The following is a 27,043-nucleotide window of genomic DNA, read 5'->3' on the forward strand; positions in this document are numbered from 1 at the left end:
TGCTAGGACTGGAGGACTTGAATTATAAGGAAAGATTGAATAGGTTAGAACTTTTATTTCCTAGAATGTAGAAGATTGAGGGGGAGTTTGATAGAAGTATACAAAATTCTGAGTGGAATAAGTAGGGTAATTGCAAGCAGGCTCTTTCTACTGAGGTTAAGTTAGGCTGCAAATAGAGGTCATGGGTTAAGCGTGAAAGATGAAATATTCAAGGGGAACATGAGGGGAGACTTCTTTAGTCAGGGGGTGGTGAGAGTGTGGTACGAGTGGCCAGCACACGTGGTGGATATGAATTTGATTTCAACATTTATGAGAAGTTTGGGTAGGTTCATGGATGGGAGATGTATGGAGGCTCTGGTCCGGGTTCAGGTCGATGGGTCTAGGCAGTTTAAAAGGTTCGGCATGGACTAGATGGGTTGAAATGACTTATTTCCATTCTGTAGTTTTCTATAACTCTGACATCAATAAACCGATTTAACAATTTATTCACTCTTTCTTCATAGATGTATTGTCCCATCACTGGCAATATTCTGATGAATCTCCTTTGCACTCTTTCCTGAGTTTCCTATAATATGGTGACCAGAACTGCACACAGTGCTCCACTGTGGCCTAACTAATGTGCTCCTCTGTTCTACTCCGCGTAACCACAATGGCCATTTTGTTGCCTCTGAAAAATTCAACCGAATTGTTCAGACAGGATCACCCCAACTAATGTGCTGTTCATCTTGTGCTGTTCTATGCTGCCACCTTCAGGGCTTCATGGACATGACAACCAAGATCCTCCTATTCCTCACCCCTGAGTCATCCCAGTTAAGACTCTATCTCTAAGATGTAACACCTTGGCATCCTGGTGGAATTTGGCAAAGCGTTAAGGAATTCAGGAAAATTAACACTGATGCGAATTAGGAAGTAGCACAGGAGGGTTAGTAAAGTAGTTTTAGTAGCGACATTTTATTTGCAAAACTGAACTCTCTCCTTTCATTTCAGGACTACAGTCAAGATGAGGAAACCATGTTGCAAGGTGCCATATTGAATTCATTTCAGGACGTCTTTAGAATTCAAGATCAGTAATCGCTTCCAGTGTGAGATAGGTCACCTGGAAAAAGAATCTTCCATCCCAAGATCACTGCTTTATACCATCCAATCTCTACAGGGGGGTGGCCAGCCTTTTACAGTCCATGCGTCAATTTTTTCACGCATGAGTTCAGATGAGCCATACAACTCTTGTACCCCCATTCAATTCTTGTAAAAATATGTTAATATAGACATATTTAGCATGTTTACATGATATATTGATTTAATATAAAAACAAGATAAACATTACTTTCTTTAATGAGACTTTTAACAAATATATTTGTCTTCTTTTGATTTCTTCCCTTTTCTTAATCACATATTCTTTCCATAACTCAGACCCAAGCACTAGTTTCAGTTTTCCTTCTATTTCAGTCTGAGGTTGTGTTTTATAGTGTCTATTAAGATCATGTCTTCTATTATGTGAGAAAGGGTTTTCACAAACAATGCACAACGGTTTTCCTGACAGACTCACTATAAATAATAACTCATTTTCCCACTGTTCATTGAATTCACGCTACTATCACTTTCTGCTTTTCTTTTGCACTGTGATGGGTAACTAAATGTAAAAATAAGGCTTAATTTTCAAAAAAGTACCAAACTGCAAATGTTCACAAAGTGCGAACAAGGCACAACTCCGTAGCGCACGAGCGTCAATCGTAAACTGACTGGCAAAAACCTGCGATGCACCACTGGTGCAGACGCCTGGCGTCTCAGGATCAAACGTGTATTGAACAGTCATGGAACAACTGCAGAACAAAAGTCCTTCTTTCCTAGTTTGACTCATTGAACATCTTTTAAAAATTGAAAACGGATTAATGTGAAAGAAGTTAACATTCGCCAAAAGATGTGCACGAAATAATAAAATCGCTAAAAATAATTGCTAAGTTTTAGATTTATTCTCAGTAAAGCTACTTGAATTCCTGTTATAGATTTTTTCTTCTACAAATTGGTTTTCGGTTAATACTTCTTGCATGAGTAGGTTTACTTTTTTATTATTATCACTGGGGTGCAATGCGCCACTTCTAATCATCCAATGCGCCATAGGTTGACCATCCCTGCTCTACAGGCTTCTAACAGTGCTGTCATATAATTCAAAACACAGACTGCTGATCAATTTCCTCTCCACGTGTAAAGACTTTGCAATAACCATTTTGGGTATAACTAGGCAAAAAAATTGTCCGATTTTGAATAACTAATCCCTCTTGATGATTGTCTTTATGGATTTAGGTTTCAATTCCAAAAGTGTTGTAGATTTGGTAAATAATTTCTTCAACATTTAATAAAATTCATCTAATTATAATACTGGTGACTCATGGTAACTTCCTGATCAGCTGTTCTTGCATGCTCAAGTTACTGGGCATGTATACTCGTTTGGGGACTATATTTTAGCATATGCACTTGTGAGTGTGTGTGCCTTGGTGTAACAGAGGCAAAGGAATACAGCAGGCATCATGAGTTTATAGAAACATAAGTGGCAGATTGTGGAGTATATACTCTGTCATTTTTAAGTATGTACTGTTTAACTTGAATCCATCATTTATTCTCTGCATAGTGTGGGGATTAGTGTGAAGATATTTCAGGGAGAGTTTTTACCAAGATTTATCTGTCAGGATAGCAGCTATTGAGGTCAGGCAACATCAGATCAAAACCCCTGATGATCCAAGCCAGCCATTGACTCTGATTACAAACATTCATAAACCCTTCACCCCAGGGAGAAGCAGAGCATTTTGTCAGAATTGCTCTCACTTAAAGTCGCATGTGAGATTTCAGAATTCTGGCACAAGCTCAGAGAAATGGTTGAAATTCACCAGATGCATCCTAAGGAATACACATGTTGGTAAAGGCCGAGTGCCCAAAGAATATGTGGGACAGTATGGCCCAGGGGGTGCAGGATGGGACATGAGCCACTACTGGGAATGCCAGCAATGAAGAGATATCACCTTTTTCACAGGGAAGCGAGGCAGCGACTGTGGGGGAAGTGAGAGTAACTGGGGAGTAATAATAGCAGTGATTCAAAGAGCTGATGAGCCAGCCATGGATTGTGAAGAACGCAAATATCGAACTTCAGAAGAGTATTGAGGGTTGGATAATCCAGGGAGGGATGACCCAGTCTTCCTGAAAATGCTGAAGTAAGGCCCGAGCTCAGCTCACCATAAAGTTTTAGATTTGGGGGTAGTCATGGGAATGACCTGCTCTGCAAGTTTCATGGCCAGTAAGATAGACTAAAGGAAGGGCAAGGGAAGTTAGAAAGTAGCCGTAGTGGATTTGTTACTGCTGCGGCTTCTTGGGCCATTGTTGGAGCAGTGTCTAAAAAGAGAATCGTTCACCAAAGCAGGTAGAATTCACAGCAGCACCCTTTCTTTCTGATTTGGCTGTTGACCAGATTATGGAGCCAGTGAGGTCAGACAAGCAGTTGACAGCAGCCTCTGTTTCCAGTGGTGGTCATCCACAGATGTACACAAGAGGCTTATTAGGGGACCAGCAATGTGAAATGTTAGTGGACACAGAATCACCAGTACCAACCATGACTGGAGAGCCGATTGACATTACCAGTGAAGGAGGTGAAACACTGAGGGTGGAGAGAAGTCTGCCCCAGGTACTTGAGATTGAGGGAGTGCAGGTTTCTGGGTGTGCCCAGACAATGAAGGTACTATCCTGGAGATAAACACACTGAGTAAGGCAGGTACTATCATAGACTCAGGAAAAGGAGAAATAGAATGGGCAAGACAGGGATGGCAAACATCTGTGATGCACAAAGCATCTAACATGGCCCACAGAGAGACAGCAGCCCCAAGCAGGTAGGGGAGATAGGGCAATGTGTGGGAATCATGTCAGGAGAGGGGCCAAGCACAGCCAGGAGCTGTTGGAAGTCGTGCAGCTGCCTGAGGAGGGAGCAGTGATTAAAGTAAAGGCTCATCAGAAAGGGGATAGTAAGGAGCAGAAAGGGACCGAGTGGACAGACATCAGTGCGAGGAGGGCAGCGGAAGTACAAGAAGCAACAGGAATTACAAGTGTACAGGAAGTAGCTATAAATGCTAATTTAGTAGGATTACATGGAGATGCGAAAGGCTGAGCAAACAGCAGCAGGACATTGCTGATCAGAGAGAGCTGGAGGGAAGGGAAAGGAGATAGTCCTCCCATAGCTGGTGACCATAGTTATGGTGAGGGTGCTCTTTGGGAAGGCAGGGTTTGCTCCCAGATAGATAGGACCAAAGGTTGTACTTTTAACAGATGACACTTGTGTCTGTGTGCAGACTCAGCGAGGCAGCCAGGAGAAACACTGGACGCAGGTTAAGCTGTACGACTCACCTTCTTGTTGCTCCCACAGAGAAAGCAGGAGATCAATTGTACCCAAGAACTGTGTAATTACAGAGAATTTAAGAGATTAACACCAGCCGGCCACACCAAAATTGTCCACAGTTGATGAAAGCATACCCACAGGAAATGCAAAGGCAGAAGACACCAGAGGCATGACAGAAAGCCGTGAATAGCGTGGTAAAGTGTGATGGTACCGGTACTCCGTAATGAAGGCTGTTTGGTGAAGGTAGACGATTAGTTCAACAGCATAGAATAGAAAATATATTGGGGAAAATAGATGGGGAGGAATTTAAGTTAAAGCTGAGGCAGTAGGTTTCACAACTTCGATGGCATGGCAGATTGAGAAAGATCACACACGGCATCTGAAGGCAGTCACCCCCAACCTGAATGGAGAGTTAATACAAATGAACTGGGCCCTTTCAGCAGTCAGGCCAGTGATTCAGTGATTCAGAAGAGGTTGCCACCAGGGAGAGATCCTTGCAGTCATTCAAACAGAGACCATCCTAGCCCCTTCCTGTACATTAATGAGAGGGCCTGTGAGCCTGATACATTTACCCTGCTGGTAGCACTGGAAAGAGAGAAGTTTTTACCTACCAGAGAATGAAAGGGTGAAGACAAGGAATGTGATTGGCCAGCAGGGAAAGAACAATAAGCATACGAACAAAGCTGCATTTTTTAAAAAAACTGATATTCAAATTTCTGGGCAATTTCTCTGCTTAGCGTCTTGTGGATCGCCATTAGGAATGATAAGGTAGCTATTCAATATGTAGGTGCACATAAAGTAATTGGGGGGAGGGAGTTCCGAGGCAGGGCATTTCTGCTGTCCTACTTGAGTAGAATCTCCTTAAAGCTGGCCTTTCCTGGTTCAGGAGAACATTAAGAGGTTCTTCATCCGCAAGGGTATCCAGAAAGCAAGGCAGGAGCAGAGTGAACTGCGTAAACTCCAGACAGAGTTGCAGCAACTTCTCCTTCTGCAGTCGAAGCGGTTGGATGTCAGGGAGGAATTGCAAGAGGTGAAGGGCCGGCAAGCCCAGCACCTCGCCGCTGAATCCTCCAAGATCATCTTCCGATCAAGGGTCCAAACCGTGGAGCAGGACGAGATGTGCTCACGCTTCTTCTTCCAAAAGGTGCACAGGGGGAGCTCTGTGATCCACAACCTTAAGGAAGAGGACGGCTCAGTCGCGTCCTCGCAGACCGACATACTGAGGATCTGCAAGTCCTTCTATGCCGGTCTGTACGACGAAAAGGCCACAGAATCCACAGCCTCCTGCAACTTCCTGTCGTCTATCACGCAGGTCTTAGACGACGGCAAGCGGGAGAGTCTGGATCAACCACTGACCCTGGACGAGCTGACAGGCTCCATCCGTTCCTTTGGGTCGGGTAAGACTCCCGGAAGCGACGGCTTACCGGCTGAGTTGTACTCGGCTCTGTGGAACTGGATGGGCCCAGACCTGCTGGAAGTGTACAACGCTATGCTTCTGGCCGGCAGTATGTCAGAGTCCATGAGGAAGGACATCATCACTCTCATCTACAAGCAGAAGGGGGAAAGGGAGGACATTAGAAATTGGAGACCCATCTCTCTCCAGAATGTGGATTACAAGATCCTGTCCAAGGCTATTGCCAACAGGGTCAAGTCTGCTCTAGGACAGGTGATCCACCCAGACCAAACCTGTGCTGTACCGGGCAGGAAGATCTCAGACAGCCTTGCGCTGCTGAGGGACACCATCGCCTACGTGCAGGACAGGGTGGTGGACGCCTGCCTGGTCAGCTTGGACCAGGAGAAAGCCTTCGACAGGATATCACACACGTACATGGCAGACGTGCTCTCCAAAATGGGATTTGGGGAGGGAATCCGGAATTGGATTAGACTGCTCTACACAGACATCCGTAGTGCAGTCCAGGTCAACGGGTGGGAAACAGACAGCTTCCCCATCAGGTCTGGAGTCAAGCAGGGCTGTCCCCTCTCCTCTGTCTTGTTTGTCTGCTGCATAGAACCTTTTGTGGAAGCCATCAGGAGGGATGAGGGCATAAGAGGGGTGACGCTGCCAGGCAGTGGAGGGACCCAAGTGAAAACCTCCCTGTATATGGACGACATCACTGTCTTCTGCTCTGATCCGAGGTCAGTTCGTAGGTTGATTGGCACCTGCGAACAGTTCGAGCTAGCGTCGGGGGCCAGGGTCAACCGCATGAAGAGTGAAGCCATGCTCTTCGGCAACTGGCCCGACCGATCCAGTGTCCCCTTCACCATCAGGTCTGACCACGTGAGGGTGTTGGGGATCTGGTTCGGAGGGGCTGAGGCATGCAACAAGAACTGGCAGGAGCGGACTGCCAAGGTGAAACAGAAACTGGGACTGTGGGGAGGGCGCTCCCTGTCGATAACGGGCAAGAACCTGGTCATCAGGTGTGAGGTGATCTCAAGGCTGCTGTACTTGGCACTGGTGTGGCCCGTCCCCGCTCCTACAGCTCGGAAATCACCCAGGCTGTCTTCAGATTCGTCTGGGGATCCAAGATGGAGCGGGTGAGACGGACCGTCGTGCTCAAGTCCCTGGACAACGGGGGCAAGAACGTCCCCAATGTCACCCTCACCCTGATGGCCAGCTTCGTATGTGGCTTCATCAGGTTGTGTGTAGAACCCAGGTATGTGGGCACCAAGTACCACTATGTGCCCAGGTTATACCTGTCGCCCTGGCTACGAAGGATGGGTCTGGCCCCACTCCCGCGCAACGCCCCAGTCAGCTGGTCATTGCCGGCATACCTGTCCTATGTAGCAAAGTTCTTCCAGGAGAACGCCTTTGACCACAGGGCCATCAGGCAGTGGTCGGCACGTAATGTCCTGCAGGCACTGCAGGAGAAGGACGTGATGGACACAGTGGGGTGGTTCCCTGAGCAGACTGTCCAGTTCATCTGGCAAAATGCCTCATCGCCAGATCTCACCAACAGGCACCAAGACCTCGCCTGGCTGGCGGTGAGAGGGGCCCTCCCAGTCAGAGCCCTCCTGTACGCCCGGAATGTCATCTCTGCACCCCACTGCCCATGGGAGGACTGCAGTGAGGAGGAGTCTGTGACCCACCTCTTTGCACACTGCCAGTTCGCAAAGAGGGTGTGGAGGAGGATGGACGGGCTAGTGTCACGTTTCATCCCCAACAGCTGCATAACAGAGGACTCTCTGATCTACGGGCTGTTCCCGGGGACGCACACGGAGACCAACATCCGGTGCTGCTGGCAGATCATCAACTCGGTGAAAGACGCTCTTTGGTCAGCCCGAAACTTGATGATCTACCAGCACATGGAGATGTCCGTGGGAGAATGCTGCCGACTGGCACACTCTCGGCTGCAGGAGTACGTGCTGAAGGACCACAGTATAGGTTTCTTCACCCGTGGGAGTGGGAGGGGTCGGGGGATGGGGAGTATACCCCTCAACAATGATACGGTAAGTTGAACTACTGGAGTGCCACGTGGGTGGCTATAAATACAGTTATGTATTGACTATAATGGAAACGTATGTAAAGGATGGAAAGTGATTGAATGGTTTATTGTATATATTTATTTTTGAATAAAGTATATTTTGAAATTAAAAAAATGTTTTTGTTCATCAGGGCTAGAGGAGGAACTGTTAGAGCATTTTTTTGGGGTTAGCACATATAGCAAATAATTTCAGCAACCGACTTCAGCCACCAGTCTTCTGCTGTGAATTTGAACTGTGGACTAAATCTAAAATATAGCTCTGAACAATGGGTTCCTAAGAACCATGACCCAAGTTAATTGGAAGACCAGACAACCCTGATATAAATTCGTTATTTGGGTGTTGTAGTACGGGTGTGAAGACAGTGGTGTGAAAGTGGTGTGTAGTTCAAAGGAAACATTGTAAATATGGAATTTTCTACACTAGACTGAACTGAACTCTGCTTCACCTTAAGACTGATCACCTAGACTGCGATAGAGCTTGGATGATTCCTATTACCCTATTTCTGTGTATATGTGTATACTATCATTGCTAACCTGTTACATTTATATCCTTGCGGTTAGTGTACTGTATTACTTATTTTTGTTAACAAAACTTTATTAGTTTCTAGTAATCACAGACTCCAACGAGTGTTCCATTTCTGCTGGTTTGCCAACCCAGTTACGGGGCAGGTAACACAAGGAACTCCGAAAGAAAAGGACCCTATTCATGAAGGCTTGGTGGGACCACACTCCGGTGTGTCGTTACGGATAGATGGAAGCTATGCTAAAGCCATCCTCGACACCGGGTCGCAGGTCAAGTTACTATACCATGCATTTTACAACTGGTATCCGAAGCATTTACCCTTGACACCATTCAGGGCACTGGAGTTTTGGGGTATCAGTGCTGGTGATTATCCATACGACGGTTATTGGTCAATGAAACTGCAGTTCTGGGAGACTGATGTGGGGGTGTCTGAGGGCCGGGAGTCGTTAGTGCTGATGTGTCCGGACACTGTTGAGACGGGCAGCGTTTCGATTCTGGAGGGGACCAACACCCGGCTGGTGAGGAGGCTCATGGGGGCCTGTAAGAAGAAGGCAGGTGAGAACTGTTCAGGGACATTGTCCATTCACCCAGTGTTTCGACCTGCTTTTGAGGATGTGTGTGGCAGGAGCGGGCTGGGTACCGAATTTAAACGAGGGACTGTATGGTTCACTTAGTCGAAGTCAATTGTGGTACGGCCCAGGAAAGTAGCGAGAGTGATGGGGACTCGAAAATTTCCCGGTGTGTCTGAAAGAGAAGCCCTCATAGTGGGCATTCCGGAATACCATGAGGGGGGAGAGTTGATGGCTGAGGACACCCCGTTTGGGGAGAGGTCGCGGCGACTGGCCCCTGCAGATGTGGAGGCTGCGCGGCAGCACTTGTGTGAGTTGAAGGAAACAGGGATCATCGCTGGGTTTCAAAGCCTCTATGAGTCCCCACTAGTAGTGGCCAGGAAGAAGAAAGGGGAGGTACGCATGTATGTGGATTATAGGACTCTGAACAGGTGCATCGTCCCTGCTCAGTATGCGGTCCTGAGAGTTGTAGAAGCGCTGGTCTGTCTGAGTGCTGCAAGGTAGTTTAATATACTGGATCTGAGGAGTGGATGTTACCAGATCCCGATGAGTGAGGCCGACAAAGAGAAGACGACAGTTATATGTCCCCTGGGGTTCTTCCAGTCGGAAAAGATGCCCCTGGGCATATCCGGAGCCCCTGCAACCTTCCAGCGGGGCATGGGGAAGACAGGGAGAGGGAATAAAGAACCGGAGGGTGGAGAATATTTAAACCCGTCAAGGCTTTTTGGACAGAAGTGGAATGTAAAATGTGAGGAAGCTTTTCAATCGCTAAAGGAGTTGCTGCTCCAGGCGCTGGTGCTGGTTTCTGTGGACAGCTGAGACAGTTTAGGGGGCGTCCCATAACAGGATTAAGGCACCGGGTTGAGACTCGTGGAGTTTGTCAGCCGGAGTTTGACGCCCTCCGAGAGAAATTACCCAACGCAGAAGTTGAACTTCCTGGCATTGGAACGGGCGGTAGTGGATGAGCTGAGTGACTCTTTCCACGGGGTTAATTTTGAGGTGCAGACGGCCAGCAATCCCCTAACTCATATCATGACCTCGGTGAAACTGGATGCCACGGGCCATCCGAGGTTGGCAGTGTTGTCCGCCAATGATTTCAGCCTGAAGTACCGGCCAGGGAGCCGGAACAGCGATGTGGATGTTTCGTCACGACAGGTGCCTGAGGGGGTGGACATGGACGAGGAGCGGGAGGGTCGGGCTGGCATTGAGCAGCATTGAACGCAGCACCTGAAGCTGGAAACCCAGGTCGCCGGTCTGAAAGAGAGACTGCTGAGGGAGGAGATTTGCACCGCTGAACTGAACGCTCAGAAATGCAGACTGGAGACTGAGGGCCGCAATCTTGGGACAAACATTGAAGAATTGGAGTCCACGCGCGTCAAAGTGGGGACGGAGAAACAGAATTCAGAGCAGAAACTGTGGTCACGTACTGATGAATTAAACCAGAGAGATGAAACAATAACCAATCTTCGAAAGGATAAGCAGAAATTGGAGAAATTGATCCAGAACAGATTGGAAGACTTGCAAGTTGGGGAAGACAAAGAAAGCTGTCTGACTAAGGCCCACAGAAAACTGAGAGCACAGAGAGGGGAGTCTGAATACAATTCAGAGGAGGAGAAGCAATTGCAGACAGATCTTGGAAGAGGGAAGCGGAAGCTTGAAGGAGACCTGAAGATGACCATTGAGAGCCTAAATGAAATGGAAAAACGGAAAGTTGGCCTGAAAGAAGTCATTAAGAAGAAAGAGCTGGAGATAAGTTCAGCTTATCTATAGGATAAGCTAAACTAGAGGATGAACAATCTTTAACTGCGCTCTTTAGAGGAAGATTAAGGAATATCAGGCCTGGGTTGAGGAACTGAAGGAGGAGTTGGATGCAGAGCGATCTATGAGAACCAAGGTCGAGAAACAGCGAGCTGATCTTACCAGGAAACTAAAAGGCCTTACTGATAGATTGGAAGAATCTGGTGGAGTAACTGTGTCCCAGATGGAGATGGACAAGAAGTGTGAGTGAGAACTGCTGCGACTGCATCGAGAGTTGGAGGAGTCCAAGAAGAAGCTGACGTCTCGATTGCAGGAGGTTGAAGAGGCTGCAGAGGCAGCCCAGGCCAAGTGCTCCAGGTTGGAGAAAACCAAACAGCAGCCACAAATCGAGGAAAAGGAGAAGAATACGGATTCAAAGAATGATGAGATGGAGGTGTGGTACATGCTGCCTTTCGCTAACTTCCCTTTGTTTGAGGAAGAGATTCCTGGCCCTTCTCCCACTAAGTCAGGTGAGGTGGGTGGGGGGAGGGCGGCTAGCTGTGGGCAGCCTGGGTTACTGCAGGATCTGAAGGAGAGACAGCGGGGCCTGATCACGAGACAGGGGGCTCCAAGTTGCAGGGGGGCATGGGTGATAGATTGAGAGAGGATTCGGCAAGTAGACCCGAAGTATCCCCAGTAGTGCCTGAGCCTGAAGGGTTAGGTGAGGGGGTACAGAGGTCTCAGAGGATTAGGAAACTCCCGGATAGGTTGGCCGATGTAGCGCCTGGGGAACAGGGCGTGAGGTCTATTGTTTGGAGAGGTATGTCACTGTTGGTACCTGGATTGGGTTTTTGTGTTTACAGGAAGGGGTTGGCGAATTATCTCAACGTCATGAGGACATGACTAAATTTGGTGGGGGGGAGAGTGTAAAGGTTTCTCTTTTATGTTAACTGCTAAGGCTAATAAAATGGCTTCTCTGTAATGTTAATTGCTGAGGTAATGGATTCTCTGTAGCGGCACGTTTGGGTTATAGGTAGAGATAACGGGACTTTGGAATTCAGTTGCTAACCAATGGGTGAGATGTTATTCTTTCTTGTTTGAGTGAAAGCCGTTGGTTTTCCCGGGCTTTGGGGAGAAGGCGCGAGGGGAATGAAGAGAGAAGACACGACATGAGGAGTAGTGGGCTGCCCGACCCTCTGGGCTCCGGCGGGAGCCGAAGGTCGACAAGGATCGAAGGAGGAACCAGCGAAGGGAAACCGTGAGCTCCAACAAATTGTGCACAAACTGATTAAATAAACTCCTGGTGCTTTCTATTTTATATTTTGTTCTCTACTAGTCTCACAGTCCCAGTAAGAGTTATAAAATCTTACTTGTTTAACCGCATATTGTGTACTGTTTGTTATTTTGGGGTACCGATTTGACACAGGGGACACCTCACGCAGCATCCACCCAAATGGGAGTTCTAAAGTTTGGCTGGGCAGGGGTTTACCCACCTTGAGATCATGCCCCTAGGCAAAGCGTGCATTACATAAATAATGTACCCCTGACATAACGTACCTTCCTCAAATTATCTCAAAATTACATCTCCTAGTATTAGCTATTTCCACCCGAGAAAAAGTCTCTTGCTATCCACTCGAACTATGCCTCTTGTGATCTCGTTCACATCTACCAATTCACCTCATCACCTTTCACTCAAAACTGAAAAGCCCTAACTTGCTCAACCTATCTTCACAAGTCATGCCCTCTAACTCAGACAGCAGACTGGCAAATCTCCTCTGCACCCTCTCTAAAGCTACCACATCCTTTCTTTAATGAGGTGACCAAGACTGTGGTCTAACCAGAGTTTTACACAGACCATAAGAGACAGAAGCCCATCGAGTCTGGGCTGCCATTTCATCATGGCTGATCCATTTTCCCTCTCAACCCCAGTCTTCTGCCTCCTCCCCCATTACCCTTCACACTCTGTCTAATCAAGAACCTATCAACTTCTGCCTTAAATGCACCCAATGACCTGGTCTCCATACCCTCAAACAGATTCTGGTCACCATCCTCCAGGCACAGTTCTCTATGTTTGCTACTACCTTCTGCCTTCCATGGGCAAGACAGCCCTATATCGAGGCAGACATGTTTCCCTGGATCCCACACCTCCTGACTTTCTCAATCAGCCTGCAATGGAGAATACTGAAGCAAATGAGAAGGTCCCTCGCATCGTAAAGCTGAAACAAACATCACAACCCCTCCACTGTGAATACTGAAATAAACATCAGTCCCTCTCACTGTGAATACTGAAATGAACATCACAGTCCCTCTCACTGTGAATACTGAAACATCACAGCCCCTCTCACTGTCAATACTGAAACAAACATCACAGCCACACTCACTGTGAATACTGAAACGAACATCACAGTCCCTATCACTGTCAATACTGAAACAAACATCACAGTCCCTCTCATTGTGAATACTGAAACAAATGTCACAATAGACAATAGGTGCAGGAGTAGGCCATTTGGCCCTTCGAGCCAGCACCACCTTTCATTGTGATCATGGCTGATCATCCACAATCAGTATCCAGTTCCTGCCTTATCCCCATAACCTTTGATTCTGCTATCTTTAAGACCTCTATCCATCTCTTTCTTGAAAGCATCCAGAGACTTGGCCTCCACAGCCTTCTGGGGCAGAGCATTCCATACATCCACCACTCTCTGGGTGAAAAAGTTTTTCCTCAACTCCGTTCTAAATGGCCTACCCCTTATTCTTAAACTGTGGCCTCTGGTTCTGGGCTCACCCATCAGCGGGAACATGCTTCCTGCCTCCAGAGTGTCCAATCCCTTAATAATCTTATATGTTTCAATAAGATCCCCTCTCAGCCTTCTAAATTCTAGAGTATACAAACCCAGTCACTCCAATCTTTCGACATATGACAGTCCCGCCATCCCGGGAATTAACCTTGTGAACCTACGCTGCACTCCCTCAATAGCAAGAATGTCCTTCCTCAAATTTGGAGACCAAAACTGCACACAGTACTCCAGGTGTGGTCTCACCAGGGCCCTGTACAGCTGCAGAAGGACCTCTTTGCTCTTACACTCAATTCCCCTTGTTATGAAGGCCAGCATGCCATTAGTTTTCTTCACTGCCTGCTGTACCTGCATGCTTGCTTTCAATGACTGATGTACAAGAACACCTAGATCTCGTTGTGCTTCCCCTTTTCCTAACTTGACTCTATTTAGATAATAATCTGCCACCAAAGTGGATAACCTCACATTTATCCACATTAAACTGCATCTGCCATGGATCTGCCCACTCACCCAGCCTGTAAAAAGTCACCCTGCATTCTCATAACATCCTCCTCACATTTCACCCTGCCACCCAGCTTTGTGTCATCGGCAAATTTGCTAATGTTACTTTTAATTCCCTCATCTAAATCATTAATGTATATTGTAAACAGCTGCGGTCCCAGCACTGAACCCGGCGGTGCCCCACTGGTCACCGCCTGCCATTCTGAAAGGGACCCATTAATCGCTACTGTTTGTTTTCTGTCAGCCAGCCAATTTTCAATCCATGTCAGTACTCTGCCCCCAATACCATGTGCCCTAATTTTGTCCACTAATCTCCTATGTGGGACTTTATCAAAGGCTTTCTGAAAGTCCAGGTACACTACATCCACTGGCTCTCCCTCGTCCATTTTCATAGTTACATCCTCAAAAAATTCCAGAAGATTAGTCAAGCACAATTTCCCCTTTGTAAATCCATGCAGACTCGGACCAATCCTGTTACTGCTATCCAGATGTGTCACAATTTCATCTTTTATAATTGACTCCAGCATCTTTCCCACCACCGATGTCAGGCTAACCAGTCTATAATTCCCTGTTTTCTCTCTTCCTCCCCTCTTGAAGAGAGGGACAACATTAGCCACCCTCCAATCCACAGGAATTGATCCTGAATCTATAGAACATTGGAAAATGATTACCAATGCGTCCATGATTTCTAAAACCACCTCCTTAAGTACCTTGGGATGCAGACCTTCAGGTCCCGGGGACTTATCAGCCTTCAGACCCAACAGTCTATACAACACCATTTACTGCCTAATATAAATTTCCTTCAGTTCATCCATTACCCTAGGTCCTTTGGCCACTATTATATCTGGGAGATTGTTTGTGTCTTCCCTAGTGAAGACAGATCCAAAGTACCTGTTCAACTCGTCTACCATTTCTTTGTTCCCCATAATAAATTCACCCGTTTCTGTCTTCAAAGGCCCAATTTTGGTCTTAACTATTTTTTTCCTTTTCACATACCTAAAGAAGCTTTTACTATCCTCCTTTATATTCTTGGCTAGTTTACCTTCATACCTCATTTTTTCTCCGCGTATTGCCTTTTTAGTTACCTTCTGTTGCTCCTTAAAAGTTTCCCAATCCTCCGGCTTCCCACTCATCTTTGCTATGTTATACTTCTCTTTTATTTTTATACTGTCCATTACTTCCCTTGTCAGCCACGGCCTCCCCTTACTCCCCTTAGGGTCTTTCTTCCTCTTTGGAACGAACTGATCCTGCACCTTCCGCATTATTCCCAGAAACACTTGCCATTGCTGTTCCACTGTCATCCCTGCTAGGGTATTGTTCCATTGAACTTTGGCCAGCTCCTCCCTCATAGCACCATAGTTCCCTTTGTTCAACTGTAATACTGACACTTCCGAGTTTTCCTTCTCCCTCTCAAATTGTAGATTAAAACTTATCATATTATGGTCACTACCTCCTAATGGCTCCTTTACCTCGAGGTCCCTGATCAAATCCGGTTCATTGCACAACACTAAATCCAGAATAGCGTTCTCTCTGGTAGGCTCCAGTACAAGCTGCTCTAAGAATCCATCTCGGAGGGACTCCACAAACTCCCTTTCTTGGGGTCCAGCACCAACCTGATTCCTCCAGTCTACCTGCATGTTGAAATCCCCCATAACAACTGTAGCATTACCTTTGCGACATGCAATTTTAACTCTTGATTCAACTTACACCCTACATCCAGACTACTGTTTGGGGGCCTGTAGATAACTCCCATTAGGGTCTTTCTACCCGTAGAATTTCTTAGTTCTATCCATACTGACTCTACGTCTCCTGATTCTATGTTCCCCCTCGCAAGGGACTGAATATCATTCCTCACCAACAGAGCCACCCCACCCCCTCTGCATATCAGCCTGTCTTTTCGATAGGACGTATATCCTTGAATATTCATTTCCCAGGCCCTGTCCACTTGAAGCCATGTCTCTGTTATTCCCACAACATCATACTTGCCAATTTCCAACTGTGCCTCAAGCTCATCCACTTTATTTCTTATACGCCGTGCATTCATATACAATACTTTTAATTCAATACTCCCCTCACCTCCCATATCAATTCCTATTTCACTTGGCCATACTGTGTGATCCCTTCTTGAGCTTTCTGCTCTGTTGATTCTGTTGTCATTCTTAACTTTTCTTATTCTCACTTTCCCTTTATCTCCATCCTTATGTTTCCAGTTCGTCCCCTCCCCCCCACTACTTAGTTTAAACACACCCGTGTTGCAGAGGCAAACCCGGCTGCCAGAATGTTGGTGCCCCGCTTATTAAGGTGCAACCCGTCCCTTTTGTACAATTCATCCTTACCCTGAAACATACCCCAGTGGTCCAAGAATGTAAATCCTTGCTTCCTGCACCAGTTCCTCAGCCACACATTCAGATCCATTATCTCCCTGTTCTTGACCAGTCCAGCACGGGGAACTGGAAGCAAACCGGAGATAACCACCCTGGAAGTCCTGCTTTTCAGCCTTCTTCCGAGTTCTCTGAAGTCGCGCTGTAGGATGTCTTTCCTCTTCTTCCCCACGTCATTTGTGCCAACATGCACCACCACTTCCGAAAGTTCTCCTTCACCCTTGAGGATTCCCTGCAATCGGTCTGTGACATCCTGGATCCTGGCACCAGGGAGGCAACACACCATCCTGAAATCCCGCCTGTTGCCGCAGAAACCCCTTTCTGTACCTCTCACTATGGAGTCCCCTACTACCACGGCTCTGCCTGACAGTCTCCTCAGCTTTGCCTCAGCGCCAGTTGTAGACTCGCAGACCCATCCGCCTCTCAGGTTGGCAGTCTTTTGTCCCGACAGCTTCCAAGAGGGAGAACCTGTTTACCAGAGGTACATCCCCCGGGGTCTTCTGTACTTCAAGCATCCTTTCCTCACTTGTCGTCGCCCCCCTACTCTCTTCCGGTATCCTTGGTGTATTGACCTCACTGTAGGTCCTGTCCAGAAAACTCTCGTTTTCCCGGATGAACCTAAGGTCATCCAGTTGCCTCTCCAGTGCTGCAACACGGTCACTCAGAAGCTGAATCTGGACACATTTTCCACAGGTGTAAGAGCCAGAGGAACTATCAGTGTCCCTGACTTCCCACATCATGCACGCAGCACACTGAATCAGCCTGGCGGTCATCTCTTCACCACTTTTCACCGTCTCCTACTGTGGCGTAGTCTCTTCCATCAAGCTCCTCACTGAAGACTCTCGAGGGGTCCTCACTTGGAATGAAGCTCATCCTCAGCCTCTGCTCGCCAAAGCCTTTCTACTCTGTCTCCCTCTACTCAGTTGCCCGGTACAACGTCGCCCGCTCAGTCAAACTGCTCTCTTTTAAATACTCACGCTGACTCACGGACTGACTTGCAGGCGCTTGTGCAGTCCTAGCCCTATCAACCGCCGAGAAAAATGACCTCACAGTCCCTCTGAAGGTGAATACTGAAACATCAGAGTTCCAGTCACTGTGCATACTGCAAAAAACATGACAGTACATCTCAATGTGAATACTGAAACAAGCATCACCGTCCTTCTAACTATGAATAATGAAACAAACATCACATTCCCTCTCACTCTGAGTACTAAAACATCACAGTTCCTCTCACTGTGAATACTGAAACAAACATCAAAGTCCACCTCACCGTGAATACTGAAAGAAACATCACAATCTCTCACACTGTGAATACTGCAGCAAACTTGACAGGACCTCGCACTGTAAATACTGAAACGAACATCACAATCCCTCTCACTCTGAGTACTGAAACAAACATCAGAGTCCCTCTCACTGTGAGTACTGAAACAAACAGCACAGACCCTCTCACTATGAATACAGAAACATCACAGTCCATCTCTCTGTAAATACTGAAACAAACTTCACAGTCCTTCTCACTGTGGATTCAAAAACAAACATCACCGCCCCTCTCACTGTGAAAACTGAATCATCACAGTCCCTCTCAGTGTGAATACTGAAGCAAGCATCACAGTCCCTCCGACTGCGAATACTGATACAAACATCACAGTTCATCTAACTATGAACACAGAAGCAAACATCATGGTCCCTCTCACTGTGAATACGGAATCAAACATCACAGTCGCGATCACTGTGAATACTGAAACATCACAGTCCATCTCACTGTAAATACTGAAACGAACTTCACAATCCCTTTCACTGAGAAAACTAAAACAACACAGTTCCTCTCACAGTGAATACTGAAACATCGCAATCCCTCTCACTGTGAAAATTGAAACATCACAGTCCCTCTCACTGTAAATACTGAAACAATCTTCACAGTCCCTCTCACTGTGAATACTGAAACAAACATCACACTCCTTCTCACTCTGAGTACTGAAATAAACATCAGAGTCCCTCTCACTGTGAGTACTGAAACAAACAGCACAGTCCCTCTCACTATGAATACTGAAACATCACAGTCCATCTCTCTGTAAATACTGAAACAAAATTCACAGTCCCTCTCACTGTGGATACAGAAACATACATCACTGTCACTCTCACTGTGAAAACTGAAACATCACATTCCCTCTCAGTGTGAATACTGAAACAAGCATCACAATCCCTCTAACAGAGAATACTGAAACATCACAGACCATCTCACTATGAATACTGAAACATCAGGGTCCCTCTCAACGTGAATACTGAAACAAAAATCACAGTCCATCTCACTGTGAATACAGAAACGAACATCACAGTCCATCTCACTGTGAATACTGAAGCAAGTATCACTGTCACTCTCTCCGTGGATACTGAAACATCACAGTCCCTCTCACTCGGAATACAGATTGCAAAATCACAGTCCCTCTCACTGTGAATACTGAATCAAACATCTCAGTCCCAATCACTGTGAATACTGAATCAAACATCACAGTCCCTCTCACTGTGAATACTGATAGAAACATCACAATCCCTCTCACTCTGAGTACTGAAACAAACATCACAGGCCCTCTCACTCTGAGTACTGAAACAAACATCAGAGTCCCTCTCACTGTGAATACTGAAACAAACAGCACAATCCCTCTCACAGTGAATACTGAAACATCACAGTCCCTCTCACTGTAAATACTGAAACAATCTTCACAGTCCCTCTCACTGTAAATACTGAAACAATCTTCACAGTCCCTCTCACTGTGAATACGGAAACAAACATCACAGTCCATCTCACTATGAATACAGAAATAAACATCATGGTCCCTCTGACTGTGAATATGAAATCAAACATCACAGTCGCGATCACTGTGAATACTGAGACATCACAGTCCATCTCACTGTAAATACTGAAACGAACTTCACAATCCCTTTCACTGTGAAAACTGAAACATCACAGTTGCTCTCAGAGTGAATACTGAAAGAAACATCACAGTCCCTCTCACAGCGAATACTGAAACATTGCAATGCCTCTCACTGTAAATACTGAAACAATCTTCACAGTCCCTCTCACTGTGAATACTGAAACAAACATCAGAGTCCCTCTCATTCTGAGTACTGAAACAAACAGCACAGTCCCTCTCACTCTGAGTACTGAAACATCACAGTTCCTCTCACGGTGAATACTGAAACAAATATTACTATCCATCTCACTGTGAATACTGATAGAAAAATCTCAATCTCTCTCACTGTGAATACTGCAGACAACTTGACAGGCCCTCGCACTGTGAATACTGAAACGAACATCACAATCCCTCTCACTCTGAGTACTGAAACAAACATCAGAGTCCCTCTCACTGTGAGTACTGAAACAAACAGCACAGACCCTCTCACTATGAATACTGAAACATCACAGTCCATCTCTCTGTAAATACTGAAACAAAATTCACAGTCCCTCTCACTGTGGATACAGAAACATACATCACCGTCACTCTCACTGTGAAAACTGAAACATCACATTCCCTCTCAGTGTGAATACTGAAACAAGCATCACAATCCCTCTAACAGAGAATACTGAAACATCACAGACCATCTCACTATGAATACTGAAACATCAGGGTCCCTCTCAACGTGAATACTGAAACAAAAATGACACTCCATCTCACTGTGAATAATGAAATGAACATCACAGTCCCTCTCACTGTGAATACTGAAACAAGTATCACTGTCCCTCTCTCCGTGGATACTGAAACATCACAGTCCCTCTCACTGTGAATACTGAAATAAACATCACAGTCCCTCTCACTGTGAATACTAAAACAAACATCAGAATCCCTCTCACTGTGAATACTGAAACAGACATCACAGTCCGTCTCACGGTGAATACAGAAACATCAATGTTCCTGTCACGGTGAATACTAAAACAAACATCAGAATCCCTCTCACTGTGAATATCGAAACAAACATCACAGTCCATCTCACTCTGAATACAGAAACAAACATCACCGTCCCTCTCACTGTGAACACTGAATCAATCATCACAGTCCCTTTCACTGTGAATACAGATTGCAAAATCACAATCCCTCTCACTGTGAATACTGAATCAAACATCACAGTCCCAATCACTGTGAATACTGAAACAAACATCACAGTCCCTCTCACTGTGAATACTGATGGAAACATCACAATCTCTCTCACTGTGAATACTGAAACAAACATCACAGTCCCTCTCAGTCTGAGTACTGAAACAAACATCAGAGTCCCTCTCACTGTGAGTACTGAAACAAACAGCACGGTCCCTCTCACTATGAATACTGAAATATCACATTCCCTCTCACTGTAAATACTGAAACAATCTTCACAGTTCCTCTCACTGTGAATACTGAATCAAACATCACCGTCCCTCTCACTGTGAATACTGAAACATCAACCTCCCTCTCACTGTGAATACTGAAACATCACAGCCTCTCTCACTGTGAATACTGAATCAAACATCACAGTCCCTCTCACTGTGAATACTGAATCAAACATCACAGTCACGATCACTGTGAATACTGAATCAAACATCACAGTCCCTCACTGTGAATACTGAAACATCACAGTCCCTCTCACTGTGAATACTGAATCAAACATCACCGTCCCTCTCACTGTGAATACTGAAACATCAACCTCCCTCTCACTGTGAATACTGAAACATCACAGTCCCTCTCACCATGAATACTGAAACATCACAGCCCCTCTCACTGTAAATACTGAATCAAACAACGCAGTCACGATCACTGTGAATACTGAAACATCACCGTCCCTCTCACTGTGAATACTGAAACATCACCGTCCCTGTCACTGTGAATACTGAAACATCACAGTCCCTCTCACTGTGAATACTGAATCAAACATCACCGTCCCTCTCACTGTGAATACTGAAACATCAACCTCCCTCTCACTGTGAATACTGAAACATCACAGCCCCTCTCACTGAATACTGAATCAAACATCACAGTCACGATCACTGTGAATACTGAAACATCACGGTCCCTCTCACTGTGAATACTGAAACATCACAGTCCCTCTCACTGTGAATACTGAATCAAACATCACCGTCCCTCTCACTGTGAATACTGAAACATCAACCTCCCTCTCACTGTGAATACTGAAACATCACAGCCCCTCTCACTGAATACTGAATCAAACATCACAGTCACGATCACTGTGAATACTGAAACATCACCGTCCCTCTCACTGTGAATACTGAAACATCACAGTCCCTCTCACTGTGAATACTGAATCAAACATCACCGTCCCTCTCACTGTGAATACTGAAACATCAACCTCCCTCTCACTGTGAATACTGAAACATCACAGTCCCTCTCACCGTGAATACTGAAACATCACAGCCCCTCTCACTGTGAATACTGAAACATCACCGTCCCTCTCACTGTAAATACTGAATCAAACATCACCGTCCCTCTCACTGTGAATACTGAAACATCACCCTCCCTCTCACTGTGAATACTGAAACATCACAGCCCCTCTCACTGTGAATACTGAATCAAACATCACAGTCACGATCACTGTGAATACTGAAACATCACCCTCCCTCTCACTGTGAATACTGAAACATCACCGTCCCTCTCACTGTGAATACTGAAACATCACAGTCCCTCTCACCGTGAATACTGAAACATCACAGCCCCTCTCATAGTGAATACTGAAACATCACAGCCGCTCTCATTGTGAATACTGAAACATCACAGCCCCTCTCACTGTGAATACTGAAACATCACCCTCCCTCTCACTGTGAATACTGAAACATCACAGCCCCTCTCACTGTGAATACTGAATCAAACATCACAGTCACGATCACTGTGAATACTGAAACATCACCGTCCCTCTCACTGTGAATACTGAAACATCAACCTCCCTCTCACTGTGAATACTGAAACATCACAGCCCCTCTCACTGTGAATACTGAATCAAACATCACAGTCCCTCTCACCGTGAATACTGAAACATCACCCTCCCTCTCACTGTGAATACTGAAACATCACAGCCCCTCTCACTGTGAATACTGAATCAAACATCACAGTCCCTCTCACTGTGAATACTGAATCAAACATCACCGTCCCTCTCACTGTGAATACTGAAACATCACCCTCCCTCTCACTGTGAATACTGAAACATCACCCTCCCTCTCACTGTGAATACTGAAACATCACCCTCCCTCTCACTGTGAATGCTGAAACAAACATCAAAATCCCTCTCACTGTGAATACTGAATCAAACATCACCATCCCTCTCACTGTGAATACTGAAACAAACATCAAAATCCCTCTCACTGTGAATACTGAAACATCACCTTCCCTCTCACTGTGAATACTGAAACATCACCCTCCCTCTCACTGTGAATACTGAAACATCACCGTCCCTCTCACTGTGAATACTGAAACATCACCCTCCCTCTCACTGTGAATACTGAAAAATCACAGCCCCTCTCACTGTGAATACTGAAACATCACAGTCCCTCTCACTGTGAATACTGATGGAAACATCACAATCTCTCTCACTGTGAATACTGAAACAAACATCACAGTCCCTCTCAGTCTGAGTACTGAAACAAACATCAGAGTCCCTCTCACTGTGAGTACTGAAACAAACAGCACGGTCCCTCTCACTATGAATACTGAAATATCACATTCCCTCTCACTGTAAATACTGAAACAATCTTCACAGTTCCTCTCACTGTGAATACTGAATCAAACATCACCGTCCCTCTCACTGTGAATACTGAAACATCAACCTCCCTCTCACTGTGAATACTGAAACATCACAGCCTCTCTCACTGTGAATACTGAATCAAACATCACAGTCCCTCTCACTGTGAATACTGAATCAAACATCACAGTCACGATCACTGTGAATACTGAATCAAACATCACAGTCCCTCACTGTGAATACTGAAACATCACAGTCCCTCTCACTGTGAATACTGAATCAAACATCACCGTCCCTCTCACTGTGAATACTGAATCAAACATCACCGTCCCTCTCACTGTGAATACTGAAACATCAACCTCCCTCTCACTGTGAATACTGAAACATCACAGTCCCTCTCACCATGAATACTGAAACATCACAGCCCCTCTCACTGTAAATACTGAATCAAACAACGCAGTCACGATCACTGTGAATACTGAAACATCACCGTCCCTCTCACTGTGAATACTGAAACATCACCGTCCCTGTCACTGTGAATACTGAAACATCACAGTCCCTCTCACTGTGAATACTGAATCAAACATCACCGTCCCTCTCACTGTGAATACTGAAACATCAACCTCCCTCTCACTGTGAATACTGAAACATCACAGCCCCTCTCACTGAATACTGAATCAAACATCACAGTCACGATCACTGTGAATACTGAAACATCACGGTCCCTCTCACTGTGAATACTGAAACATCACAGTCCCTCTCACTGTGAATACTGAATCAAACATCACCGTCCCTCTCACTGTGAATACTGAAACATCAACCTCCCTCTCACTGTGAATACTGAAACATCACAGCCCCTCTCACTGAATACTAAATCAAACATCACAGTCACGATCACTGTGAATACTGAAACATCACCGTCCCTCTCACTGTGAATACTGAAACATCACAGTCCCTCTCACTGTGAATACTGAATCAAACATCACCGTCCCTCTCACTGTGAATACTGAAACATCAACCTCCCTCTCACTGTGAATACTGAAACATCACAGTCCCTCTCACCGTGAATACTGAAACATCACAGCCCCTCTCACTGTGAATACTGAAACATCACCGTCCCTCTCACTGTAAATACTGAATCAAACATCACCGTCCCTCTCACTGTGAATACTGAAACATCACCCTCCCTCTCACTGTGAATACTGAAACATCACAGCCCCTCTCACTGTGAATACTGAATCAAACATCACAGTCACGATCACTGTGAATACTGAAACATCACCCTCCCTCTCACTGTGAATACTGAAACATCACCGTCCCTCTCACTGTGAATACTGAAACATCACAGTCCCTCTCACCGTGAATACTGAAACATCACAGCCCCTCTCATAGTGAATACTGAAACATCACAGCCGCTCTCATTGTGAATACTGAAACATCACAGCCCCTCTCACTGTGAATACTGAAACATCACCCTCCCTCTCACTGTGAATACTGAAACATCACAGCCCCTCTCACTGTGAATACTGAATCAAACATCACAGTCACGATCACTGTGAATACTGAAACATCACCGTCCCTCTCACTGTGAATACTGAAACATCAACCTCCCTCTCACTGTGAATACTGAAACATCACCGTCCCTCTCTGTGAATACTGAAACATCAACCTCCCTCTCACTGTGAATACTGAAACATCACAGCCCCTCTCACTGTGAATACTGAATCAAACATCACAGTCCCTCTCACCGTGAATACTGAAACATCACCCTCCCTCTCACTGTGAATACTGAAACATCACAGCCCCTCTCACTGTGAATACTGAATCAAACATCACAGTCCCTCTCACTGTGAATACTGAATCAAACATCACCGTCCCTCTCACTGTGAATACTGAAACATCACCCTCCCTCTCACTGTGAATACTGAAACATCACCCTCCCTCTCACTGTGAATGCTGAAACAAACATCAAAATCCCTCTCACTGTGAATACTGAATCAAACATCACCATCCCTCTCACTGTGAATACTGAAACAAACATCAAAATCCCTCTCACTGTGAATACTGAAACATCACCTTCCCTCTCACTGTGAATACTGAAACATCACCCTCCCTCTCACTGTGAATACTGAAACATCACCGTCCCTCTCACTGTGAATACTGAAACATCACCCTCCCTCTCACTGTGAATACTGAAAAATCACAGCCCCTCTCACTGTGAATACTGAAACATCACAGTCCCTCTCACTGTGAATACTGAATCAAACATCAAAATCCCTCTCACTGTGAATACTGAAACATCACAGTCCCTCTCACTCTGAATACAGATTGCAAAATCACAGTCCCTCTCACTGTGAATACTGAATCAAACATCACAGCCCCTCTCACTGTGAATACTGAATCAAACATCACAGTCGCGATCACTATGAATACTGAAACATCACAGTGCATCTCGCTGTAAATACTGAAAGAACTTCACAATCCCTTTCACTGTGAAAACTGAAATATCACAGTTCCTCTCAGTGTGAATACTGAAACAAACCTCAAAGTCCATCTCACTGTGTGTACTGACACAAACATCACCATCCCTCTCACTGTGAATACTGAAACAAACATCACACGCCCTCTCACTGTGAATGCTAAAACAAACATCACAGACCCTCTCAATGTGAATACTGATACAAACATCACCATTTCTCTCACTGTGAAAACTGAAACATCACAGTCCCTCTCACTGTAAATACTGAAACAATCTTCACAGTCCCTCTCACTGTGAATACTGAAACAAACATCAGAGTCCCTCTCATTGTGAATACTGAAACGAACATCACAGTCCCTCTCGCTCTGAGTACTGAAACAAACATCAGAGTCCCTCTCACTGTGAGTACTGAAACAAACAGCACAGACCCTCTCACTATGAATACTGAAACATCACAGTCCATCTCTCTGTAAATACTGAAACAAAATTCACAGTCCCTCTCACTGTGGATACAGAAACATACATCACCGTCACTCTCACTGTGAAAACTGAAACATCACATTCCCTCTCAGTGTGAATACTGAAACAAGCATCACAATCCCTCTAACAGAGAATACTGAAACATCACAGACCATCTCACTATGAATACTGAAACATCAGGGTCCCTCTCAACGTGAATACTGAAACAAAAATGACACTCCATCTCACTGTGAATAATGAAATGAACATCACAGTCCCTCTCACTGTGAATACTGAAACAAACATCACAGTCCCTCTCACTGTGAATACAGATTGCAAAATCACAATCCCTCTCTCTGTGAAAACTGAATCAAACATCACAGCCCCTCTCACTGGGAATACTGAAACAAACATCACAGTCCCTCTCAGTCTGAGTACTGAAACAAACATCAGAGTCCCTCTCACTGTGAGTACTGAAACAAACAGCACGGTCCCTCTCACTATGAATACTGAAATATCACATTCCCTCTCACTGTAAATACTGAAACAATCTTCACAGTTCCTCTCACTGTGAATACTGAATCAAACATCACCGTCCCTCTCACTGTGAATACTGAAACATCAACCTCCCTCTCACTGTGAATACTGAAACATCACAGCCCCTCTCACTGTGAATACTGAATCAAACATCACAGTCCCTCTCACTGTGAATACTGAATCAAACATCACAGTCACGATCACTGTGAATACTGAATCAAACATCACAGTCCCTCTCACTGTGAATACTGAAACATCAACCTCCCTCTCACTGTGAATACTGAAACATCACAGCCCCTCTCACTGTGAATACTGAATCAAACATCACAGTCACGATCACTGTGAATACAGAATCAAACATCACCGTCCCGCTCACTGTGAATACTGAAACATCAACCTCCCTCTCACTGTGAATACTGAAACATCACAGCCCCTCTCACTGTGAATACTGAATCAAACATCACAGTCCCTCTCACTGTGAATAC

General features: G+C 45.6%; 1 protein-coding gene and 1 pseudogene across 1 annotated transcript in view; both read left to right on the forward strand.

Annotated features, from left to right (window-relative positions):
• Positions 1-2,376, forward strand: part of LOC140197645 (E3 ubiquitin-protein ligase RNF166) — a 29,522-nt gene extending 27,146 nt beyond the window's left edge. Inside the window, exon 6 of the mRNA XM_072257914.1 lies at positions 988-2,376. Coding sequence (XP_072114015.1) covers positions 988-1,071 — 84 coding nt within the window. The 3' untranslated portion in view covers positions 1,072-2,376. The remainder of the gene's footprint in view (positions 1-987) is intronic.
• A 7,605-nt stretch (positions 2,377-9,981) lies between these two features.
• The window catches only part of LOC140188957 (uncharacterized), a 38,436-nt pseudogene continuing 21,374 nt past the window's right edge, over positions 9,982-27,043 (forward strand).

Source organism: Mobula birostris, chromosome 1, assembly GCF_030028105.1.
Source record: "Mobula birostris isolate sMobBir1 chromosome 1, sMobBir1.hap1, whole genome shotgun sequence".
NCBI classification, from domain to species: Eukaryota; Metazoa; Chordata; class Chondrichthyes; order Myliobatiformes; family Myliobatidae; genus Mobula; species Mobula birostris.